Genomic DNA, 10,870 nt, shown 5'->3' on the forward strand with positions numbered 1-10,870 from the left:
CATGAAAAGACGTCTGCGCATGCGCGCGGTGTTTCCCTGCCTCAAGGCTCACGAGTAGTCGTCTGCTCATGCGCACTCTGTTTCCCTGTAGGTTCAGGCGGGGACTCACCTGCGCATGCGCATACTGTTCCCCCCTGTCATGTATGTGAAGCCGAACAACGGAAATCTCTCCCCGGCTCATGAGGACTCGTCTGCGCGTGCGCGCGCTGCTCTCCCCCAAGGCTCTGGAGGACATCCTCCGCGCATGCGCATACCGTTTCCCTGTCAGTGTGTGTAGAGACGCCTTGTAGCACCTTTGAGACGAACTAAAAGAAAGGACCGGCATCAGCTTCTCCTAGACTTGGGCCTACTTCCCTTAAAAAGAGAAAAAAACGTTGGGGGAAAGAAGGGACTACTTTTCGTCCTCACCTTCCGCGCATGCGCCTTGGAGTAGGCGGAGGAAGAAGAAGAAAACACGTCAGGGGAGGCGCTTTCGGTGCGTGACGTCGCTGAGGGCGCGAGAGTATCCTTCCGCGGGGCAGGTCGGGCGCCATTTTGTGTCCTCTCTGAAGGAAGCCTCTCCTCGCCGCCGCTTTCCAGGCCCTCCTTTCACCACTGTAACCCCTTTCTCTCTCCTCCCTCCTTTCCTTCCTTCCTCCGAGGTTCCTCTTCCCTTCCCTCCTTCCTTCCCTCCCTCCCTGCCGCTGTTCTTCATTTCCCCGCTTGGAGCCGACCCCCGCCAACCGCAGCCATTGCTGACCTGGCCATGTCTGGCGGCGGCGTGATCCGCGGCCCGGCCGGGAACAACGACTGCCGCATCTACGTCGGGAACCTGCCTCCGGACATCCGCACCAAGGACATCGAGGACGTCTTCTACAAGTACGGCGCCATCAGGGACATCGACCTCAAGAACCGGAGAGGGGGGCCGCCCTTCGCCTTCGTCGAGTTCGAGGACCCCAGGTGAGCCAGGAGAGGAGGAGGAGGCCTGGAAGGCTGTGGGACTCTGGCAGCTGGAGCTCGGCGAGGGCGCACCCCTTCACCCCTCAATGGAGAGCATGGCCTAGCGGAGTGTCCTCTTTAGGAATCTCTAGGTCCTCCAGGGCAGCTCTATGGCCAAACACTGGCCATAGAGTTGCGCTGGAGGAGCCGCCAAGGCCTAGTGGAGTGTCCTCTCTAGGAATCTCTAGGCCCTCCAGAGCAGCTCTATGGTCAACATCCGCCAAACACTGGCCATAGAGTTGCGCTGGAGGAGCCGCCAAGGCCTAGTGGAGTGTCCTCTCTAGGAATCTCTAGGTCCTCCAGGGCAGCTCTATGGTCAAACACTGGCCATAGAGTTGTGCTGGAGGAGCCGCCAAGGCCTAGTGGAGTGTCCTCTCTAGGAATCTCTAGGTCCTCCAGGGCTGCTCTATGGTCAAACACTGGCCATAGATTTGCCCTGGAGGAGCCGCCAAGGCCTAGTGGAGTGTCCTCTCTAGGAATCTCTAGGTCCTCCAGGGCAGCTCTATGGTCAAACACTGGCCATAGAGTTGTGCTGGAGGAGCCGCCAAGGCCTAGTGGAGTGTCCTCTCTAGGAATCTCTAGGTCCTCCAGGGCTGCTCTATGGTCAAACACTGGCCATAGAGTTGCGCTGGAGGAGCCGCCAAGGCCTAGTGGAGTGTCCTCTCTAGGAATCTCTAGGTCCTCCAGGGCTGCTCTATGGTCAAACACTGGCCATAGAGTTGCACTGGAGGAGCTGCCAAGGCCTAGTGGAGTGTCCTCTCTAGGAATCTCTAGGTCCTCCAGGGCAGCTCTGTGGTCAAACACTGGCCATAGAGTTGCGCTGGTGGAGGTGCCAAGGCCTAGTGGAGTGTCCTCTCTAGGAATCTCTAGGTCCTCCAGGGCAGCTCTGTGGTCAAACACTGGCCATAGAGTTGCGCTGGAGGAGCTGCCAAGGCCTAGTGGAGTGTCCTCTCTAGGAACCTCTAGGTCCTCCAGGGCAGCTCTATGGTCAAACACTGGCCATAGAGTTGCGCTGGAGGAGCCGCCAAGGCCTAGTGGAGTGTCCTCTCTAGGAATCTCTAGGTCCTCCAGGGCAGCTCTATGGTCAAACACTGGCCATAGAGTTGCGCTGGAGGAGCCGCCAAGGCCTAGTGGAGTGTCCTCTCTAGGAACCTCTAGGTCCTCCAGGGCAGCTCTATTGTCAAACACTGGCCATAGAGTTGCGCTGGAGGAGCCGCCAAGGCCTAGTGGAGTGTCCTCTCTAGGAACCTCTAGGTCCTCCAGGGCAGCTCTATTGTCAAACACTGGCCATAGAGTTGCGCTGGAGGAGCCGCCAAGGCCTAGTGGAGTGTCCTCTCTAGGAATCTCTAGGTCCTCCAGGGCAGCTCTATTGTCAAACACTGGCCATAGAGTTGCGCTGGAGGAGCCGCCAAGGCCTAGTGGAGTGTCCTCTCTAGGAATCTCTAGGTCCTCCAGGGCAGCTCTATGGTCAAACACTGGCCATAGAGTTGCACTGGAGGAGCCGCCAAGGCCTAGTGGAGTGTCCTCTCTAGGAATCTCTAGGTCCTCCAGGGCAGCTCTATGGTCAAACACTGGCCATAGAGTTGCGCTGGAGGAGCCGCCAAGGCCTAGTGGAGTGTCCTCTCTAGGAATCTCTAGGTCCTCCAGGGCAGCTCTATGGTCAAACACTGGCCATAGAGTTGCACTGGAGGAGCTGCCAAGGCCTAGTGGAGTGTCCTCTCTAGGAATCTCTAGGTCCTCCAGGGCAGCTCTGTGGTCAAACACTGGCCATAGAGTTGCACTGGAGGAGCTGCCAAGGCCTAGTGGAGTGTCCTCTCTAGGAATCTCTAGGTCCTCCAGGGCAGCTCTGTGGTCAAACACTGGCCATAGAGTTGCGCTGGAGGAGCCGCCAAGGCCTAGTGGAGTGTCCTCTCTAGGAATCTCTAGGTCCTCCAGGGCAGCTCTATGGTCAAACACTGGCCATAGAGTTGCACTGGAGGAGCTGCCAAGGCCTAGTGGAGTGTCCTCTCTAGGAATCTCTAGGTCCTCCAGGGCAGCTCTGTGGTCAAACACTGGCCATAGAGTTGCGCTGGAGGAGCCACAAAGTCCTAGTGGAGTGTCCTCTCTAGGAATCTCTAGGTCCTCCAGGGCAGCTCTGTGGTCAAACACTGGCCATAGAGTTGCGCTGGAGGAGCCGCCAAGGCCTAGTGGAGTGTCCTCTCTAGGAATCTCTAGGTCCTCCAGGGCACCTCTATGGTCAAACACTGGCCATAGAGTTGCGCCGGAGGAGCCGCCAAGGCCTAGTGGAGTGTCCTCTCTAGGAATCTCTAGGTCCTCCAGGGCAGCTCTATGGTCAAACACTGGCCATAGAGTTGCGCTGGAGGAGCCGCCAAGGCCTAGTGGAGTGTCCTCTCTAGGAATCTCTAGGTCCTCCAGGGCAGCTCTATGGCCAAACACTGGCCATAGAGTTGCGCTGGAGGAGCCGCCAAGGCCTAGTGGAGTGTCCTCTCTAGGAATCTCTAGGTCCTCCAGGGCAGCTCTATGGTCAAACACTGGCCATAGAGTTGCGCTGGAGGAGCCGCCAAGGCCTAGTGGAGTGTCCTCTCTAGGAATCTCTAGGTCCTCCAGGGCAGCTCTATGGCCAAACACTGGCCATAGAGTTGCGCTGGAGGAGCCGCCAAGGCCTAGTAGAGTGTCCTCTCTAGGAATCTCTAGGTCCTCCAGGGCAGCTCTATGGTCAAACACTGGCCATAGAGTTGCGCTGGAGGAGCCGCCAAGGCCTAGTGGAGTGTCCTCTCTAGGAATCTCTAGGTCCTCCAGGGCAGCTCTATGGCCAAACACTGGCCATAGAGTTGAGCCGGAGGAGCCGCCAAGGCCTAGTGGAGTGTCCTCTCTAGGAATCTCTAGGTCCTCCAGGGCAACTCTGCAGCCAGGCATTGAGCATAGAACTGTTTTGGAGGAGCTACAAGTGCCTAGCAAAGTGGTCTCTCTAGGAACCTCTAGGTCGTCCGGTGCAACTTTTGGTTCAAGTTGACCATAGAGTTGCCAAGGGATGATTGTCGTACCTTTGAGACTGACTAAAAGAGCCTACTACTTCCTCAGATGCAAGGAGCAGATTCCACACTGTCTTCCAATACTCTTCCATGCGGTTGTGTCCTCTCTGTGGCTTTAGGCTACATCCATCCTCCTGCCTTTGCCCTCCCAACGATTAAAGCCAAACTTGCCGCTTCATGTCCATACCCACAAGGCTTCGACTTTCTCACACACAGCCAGCTTATGTCGCTCCGTCTTTGTAGGCTCAAGTCAAGGAAAGCTCATGCCGCCAACGTCTTCCTTTCGCTTTGTCTCAGGGGTGCTACAAGAGCCCTTGAGATACAGAAGGGTCCATATAGGGCCGTGTACCAGTCTTCTCCATTGGGGCTGATGGGAGCTGTAGTTAGCAGCATCTGGCGTGGATGTACAGAGAGCCTTAGGGCGCATTGACGCTGGAAATAACGCAGTTAGACACCGCTTTTAAGGACTTTAGCTCCATCCTGTGGAGCTCCACAAAGTCTTTAGCCTCCTCAGACCAAAGAGTGCTGGCGCCTCACAAAACTACCAATCCTGGCTGTTAAAGCGGTGTCAAACCGCATTGTTTCTACAGCGGAGATGCACCCTCGCCCCTCTCCTCTGTCAACACTGTCCCTTTGCCCTGGGGCCCTTGAATGCCAAGCGTGATTAAAAGGTAATTGGTTAATAGGATTTAAGACTGGTGCAAAAACAAACGTGCTCAAACTATTGATAAACCCCCCCCCCCCTTAAAAGCCTATACCATGACTATCTTGAAAGACTAAAAACCCAAACCTTTCTATTTTAACCAGCTCTGCCTCCCTCTGTGTGTGTTTCGAAAGAGAGCAGGGTTGCTCCACTGTTTGAGGGATGTTGGCTGAGAAAAGGTTCATGGAAGTTTCCGCTCTCAGCGCTGCTTCAGGAGTTGGAGGCCTCTCCTGCTACGCTTCCGGACACCCTCTTGTTCTTTCCTCCACCAACAACTATTGTTGTGCTTCCAGAGATCTTTCAAACATCTTGAAATGCCTGGAGTTTGTTGGTCGTGCATCACTTAGGGCTCTGTGAGATGACAGCCTATTAAATCCGTCGTGTCTTTATTGCTTATCTAGAAGCAAAGGGCTGGCTGTACCCTTTTTTCGGTGTATGGGAATCTAAAGAAGAGTCTGGAACACTACAGAAGTGTGAGGCAGGCCCCCGTAAATCCCACTTCTGGTTCCTAAGGCATACATGACGCTGACTCTCTTCTACAGGGAAGCCAGAATGACAGGTATTCCAACATACCACATGAAAGGTTTAAACGCAGTTGGTTTGCTCACAGTGATAGCAAAAAGCTCTAGCGAGAGGAGATGGGCACACACGACGGACAAGTCCTGGAATGTGCACTTCAGGTTCCCATATACAGACAGGCCAAAATAAAGCTGGTTCAGGTCACTTTGGAGGTATGGTGTTTCAATGATGCATGCATCCTAAGAGTCTGGAAGCTGCACTCCAGTCCTTATGACTCGAGCGTGGCGTGAAGTATCCATGGCCTGTTACAGACTGCCAAAATAAAACTGCTTGGGGTCTCTTTGGAGGCATGCTGTTTAAATGATGCATGCACCCTAAGAATCCAGAAGCTGCACCAAAGCTGCCCTCCGGTGCTTAGGAATGGAGTGTGGCTTTGGCGCAAGCATCCTAAGAATCCAGAAGCTGCACCAAAGCTGCCCTCCGGTGCTTAGGAATGGAGTGTGGCTTTGGCGCAAGCATCCTAAGAATCCAGAAGCTGCACCAAAGCTGCCCTCCGGTGCTTAGGAATGGAGTGTGGCTTTGGCGCGAGCGTCCTAAGAATCCAGAAGCTGCACCAAAAGCTGCACTCCAGTGCTTAGGAATGGAGTGTGGCTTTGGCGCGACCTCCGGACTCTTAGGACCCATGCCTCATTTAAATAGCATACCTCCAAAGAGACCCCAAGCAGCTTTATTTTGGCAGTCTGTATCAGGCCAAAGATACCGTTTTTAAAACACCTCATATAAGACTTATTTCAGTACTCTAAACCAGCAAACTGCACCTCGCTGTGGGTTCCAATGTACTTTGTACTGCAGGTGGGTTCCAATGTACTTTGCACCCGTAGCTTATAATCTAATATGATAACAGTTTATGTTGTGCTTTTTGTACTATCTGCCCTGCCTCATTGAGAGCAAACGCACTCGTACAAACAGCAAAATATAAACACGTGATATACATTTGCTAACATTTCTTTGCTTCTCTCCCCCCCCCCCTTTTCTTTTTTGCATCTGTCAAAATACAGATTGCATACTAGTACTTACGGCATACAAACGTCTTGGAGTGTCTGTCTTTCCCTTGTTTCACTACAGAGGAGCCTTCATGGGTGTGCGGTTCCAGTGCCGTTGACACCAAATCCTGTCGGTCCTACCTCTGTAGGCCTGGAATCAAAAGCAGGACGTCTTTCTTGCAGGAGCTGTGATACAGCTAACACCTTGGAGCTTTGGATCTGGCTTTAGCGCGGTTCTCCATCTCTCTTCTCCCAGGGACGCCGAGGACGCCGTGTACGGACGGGATGGATACGATTACGATGGATACCGTCTGCGAGTGGAGTTTCCTCGAAGTGGCCGGGGCACAGGCAGGGGTGGCGGTGGAGGTGGAGGTGGTGGAGCTCCAAGGGGCAGATATGGGCCCCCATCTAGACGCTCAGAATACAGAGTGATAGTATCAGGTAAGTTGCCGACATGCTTGGAACAAAGCAATCTCAGTGTGGAAACTTATTATTTGGTCCACGCAACAGGAATGAGGAACTGTTGATGGGACACGTCTCCATGTAAGTGGTCTGAAGCGTACGCACGCATGCTGCTATGGGCTGGTGTTTGGATCTTGTGAATTGCGCTGAGCTTGGTGTCTTGCAAACAGAAGTTGTTTGGTCTTTTTGGAAGAAGCTGTAAGCATGTTTGCAGGGGTTTGGTGGGGCTGTGATACATTCTCCTGTTTCTCTGCATCCAAAAACCCTAAATTTTCCACAGGCAGCATGTACATAAATGCTTGCAGACATATTTTTAAGCATGCACGACGCACTGTGTAAAACCTGAAAGGTGTCCATCCCACTTTGATAGAATACGGCTGTAAATAACTTTCAACCTGTCTCTTGTTCACGGCTGTAAATAACTTTCAACCTGTCTTTTGTTCACGGCTGTAAATAACTTTCAACCTGTCTCTTGTTCACGGCTGTAAATAACTTTCAACCTGTCTCTTGTTCACGGCTGTAAATAACTTTCAACCTGTCTCTTGTTCACGGCTGTAAATAACTTTCAACCTGTCTCTTGTTCACGGCTGTAAATAACTTTCAACCTGTCTCTTGTTCACGGCTGTAAATAACTTTCAACCTGTCTCTTGTTCAGGACTGCCTCCCAGTGGAAGCTGGCAGGATTTAAAGGATCACATGCGCGAAGCAGGTGATGTATGTTATGCTGATGTTTTCCGAGATGGAACTGGTGTCGTGGAGTTTGTACGGAAAGAAGATATGACCTACGCAGTGCGAAAACTGGATAACACTAAGTTTAGATCTCACGAGGTAGGTTTTCCACTTAATGTTTTGACCAGAATTGGATGCACAGGGTTGCAATTGGATACAGTAGGATGGAAGGTAAGGAGGTGCAGCCTATTTGTTTGCAGCGTTGATAACTATAGACAGCTAGCCGGGTCGTCCCATGTGTAATATATTATATACTAAGATGTTTTGTTAGACCCCTCTTGGTTCTTATAAAAAAAAAAGATCTTCAGTCTTGTCAGCATGCCTGCGAAGACAGTTCAAAAACGTAGACCTTTCAATCGAAAGTTGTGTCTATTTGATAGGGAGAAACTGCCTACATCCGTGTTAAAGTTGACGGCCCGAGAAGTCCAAGTTATGGAAGATCTCGTTCTCGCAGCCGTAGTCGTAGCAGAAGCCGTAGCCGAAGCAACAGCAGGAGTCGCAGTTATTCCCCGAGAAGAAGCAGAGGATCTCCACGCTACTCTCCCCGCCACAGCAGATCACGCTCTCGCACATAAACTAATCTTTAACGGTGCTCCTTTTTGTAGAACCCCACCATGTTGTATGCAGTTTTCCTTTTACTCAGTGCAGTCTTTTCTTTTTTTAAAAACCAATAACTCAAGCTGTTTTACTCAAAATTGGCTAAAGTGTTTGAATTGCATTCTTGTATGATATACCTAGTGAACATTTACTCTTTAACATCAACATTCCCCTCAACGTCTTTCATAAATTGTATTTTAACATGTCCCAGGCAGGGTTGTCACTAGTTAGTTTGCTGCCAGCACTCTCTTCCAACTGTGATATTGCTGTGTAAAATGTCCTTGTTCGGTCCATGGGTTTCTACAATTGGGGGATGCTGGGAATGTTTGGGGGGTTTAACTTGTCTTTTCTGGGGGAGCTTATGTTTTATCTTGCCTTTTCGTGTGTCTTTCTGTAGACATATCTGAAGAGATGGATTAAGAATGCTTTGGATTAAAGGATTGTGGAGCACATTTCAATCATTTTAGGATTGTCAAAAGGAGGATTGAGGAGGATCAGATCAATAATGGAGGCAATGGTATGACTCCAAGTGCTATTGTCACAGATTAAATTGGCAGTATTGACCTTATACTGTGAGAGACTAGCTGAATACACACTCCTGTTCCAGGCATGTTTCTGTTTAGCTTTAGTCTTTGAATCACCATGATAGCAGTTGTGGCTAGATGTACCCATGCGACATCCAGTCCTGGGGATTGGGGTATGCTGAGGGACTGCAGTGTATCAGTAGATCGCAGATATTAACCTGTTAATACACTTGTAAAACGCAGGGTGTTCTACACCTACGAGTATAATCTCAATACTGCTAAAATCTGCATGTCCTCTGTGTGACTGATATAGCATTGCTGTTTCACCTTCTTAAAAGTAACAGAATGAGAGCAATTTTAAGGAGGGGGTGGTGGGGATGCCCTTTGGGGATCGGTTCTTAAGTCCACCCTCTTCCCCTTCAGGATATGTCAGAGTTGACTTGCTGATACTTCAGTTATAACTTTGTTAACCTTCCAGACTTAAGTACAATGAGCTTTTAGTTTAGATAGCTTTAGCAGCAAGTTTTTGCAACTTAGATAAAATGTTTTTGCAACCACAAAACCCGCGCCATATAGGAATTGATTATATCGGCATTATGAATTTCCCCTGTGTAAATATTAAGAATGTTTCCTCCAGATGATTAACATTGCTTTGCAATTCAAAAAGCTTGTCTTGGGGAACTGATAGTTATCGATGCACATCTTTTTATTACTCAGTGGCAGACATAACTGATCATTCCCCCAGGATCCTATTTTCCATTACGGTCTCTAACTTTTTGCCTCCTCTTTTTTGGTTTTGCTGGTTATAAAGGTTTGGATTGGAGAGGGCTCACTGGATCCCAATCCTTGGAGCTGGATCATTGGATCATTCAAATCATAATGTGGATAGGATAGGGAGGATCAATTACCAGGATTCATGGAGCGGGATCAGATTACCAGGAACATAGGAGTGGATTCCTGCCCCAACCAAACCGCACTCGTGTGGATTTTTATTCAGCTCAATTGGCTATTCCAAAGCTATTTTTTTCCTCTCCTATTTTTGACGATTGGAACCCTTAAGATGCACCATGGAGTTTCATTTTTTGGTAAAAGGAGCAAAGCAAGGACCTGGAGAGGTACGCTGGAGCATTCTCCTTGGAAGGATTCAGCACCAGTAGATGGTAAATGTTAAAGGGGAAAAGGGGGGGTTGTTTAAAAAACGTTAAAACGATAAGTCTAAATTTAAAGACGAAAAGATATTGGAGTCATAAGTAGGTTTTCAATTGGCTATTGCCTTTCTTTTTCTTTTGACAAATAAAATTTTATTAAAAAAAGAAAGCGCATGGTGGTTCTCTTGTATTAAGTAACGCCTTCTTGCATTGTCTTGTGCCATGATGAATTCAGCTCTTAAGCTCCTCCGGTCCTTGGTCTGGCAACTGGATTAAGACCGGGCTTAAAACGGGTTCTCCGTGGCCCATTCACTTGCATTGGATCATTGGCAGTAGGCCTGTGGGAGCAGTTCTGGTGAACCATGAGGAGGGCTGGAGGGTAGCCGCTCTCGAAGCCGAACGTCCCGGATCCTACATGGTCACAGCGAAATACTCTGCCGCTCTAGTATGGCAATAAAGCATTGTTCAAGGGCTCACACAACCATTGGTGAGTGCAGGTTTTGAACAGCAAGGTAAGCATTTCAGATTTATGTGGTGGAGCTGGACTAATTGTTGAAGCCACTGCTGTACTTTCCCATAAATAGTGCCAAATGCAATTACAATCCCAACTAAATTATTATTATTATTATTATTAACCTTTATTTACGAAGCGCTGTAAATTTACACAGCGCTGTACATACACTGGTGCCTCGGGTTACGAAATTAATTCGTTCCGCCATTCCTTTCGTAACCCGAAACGCTAAGAGAAGGCTTTCCATTAGCACTGGAAAGCCTATAGCTGCACTTTGCAGCATTTGAATTTCGCGCCGAAATGAATTTCGTAACCCGAAAAATATTTCGTAACCCGAAACAGTTTTTGCCAATCCAACTTTTTCGTATCCCGGAAATTTCGTAACCCGATCATTTCGTATCCCGAGGCACCAGTGTACAATCTTTTTCATTAGACGGTTCCCTGCCCTCGGGCTTACAACCTAAAAAGACGTGACACAAAAAGGAGAAGGGAGTTCAGCTCACTTCAAAAGTCCTTTTGAAGTGAGTTGAGATTTTAGTGGTCATCATTAGGTCCCACTGACTTCTTTAGTTGAGAGTAAGATTGGATGTAACTGTCAGAGTACGGTTTGCGTGTGGATTATCC

The 10,870-nt window shown here is 49.7% G+C and overlaps 1 protein-coding gene across 2 annotated transcripts; it reads left to right on the forward strand.

Moving 5' to 3' along the window:
- Positions 1–496: 496 nt before the first annotated feature.
- On the forward strand, positions 497–9,904 carry SRSF1 (serine and arginine rich splicing factor 1). 2 transcript variants are annotated; one of them, XR_016277599.1, is made up of 5 exons: positions 497–939; positions 6,532–6,716; positions 7,393–7,565; positions 8,461–8,580; positions 9,399–9,904. XR_016277599.1 is itself a non-coding variant. In XM_089494053.1 (4 exons), exons 1-4 carry the CDS (start codon positions 746–748, stop codon positions 8,039–8,041), a joined length of 747 nt encoding a protein of 248 aa, XP_089350179.1. In that variant the 5' UTR covers positions 498–745; the 3' UTR covers positions 8,042–8,137. The 2 variants fall into 2 exon arrangements, 1 of the variants encoding a protein (XP_089350179.1); XM_089494053.1 differs by lacking the exons at positions 8,461–8,580; positions 9,399–9,904 and adding an exon at positions 7,847–8,137 and having other exon boundaries at positions 498–939.
- Positions 9,905–10,870: the final 966 nt, after the last annotated feature.

The sequence above is a fragment of the Sceloporus occidentalis genome, unplaced genomic scaffold (genome assembly GCF_023333645.1).
Source record: "Sceloporus occidentalis isolate IW3139 unplaced genomic scaffold, rSceOcc1.0.p SCAF_69, whole genome shotgun sequence".
Lineage (NCBI taxonomy): Eukaryota > Metazoa > Chordata > Lepidosauria > Squamata > Phrynosomatidae > Sceloporus > Sceloporus occidentalis.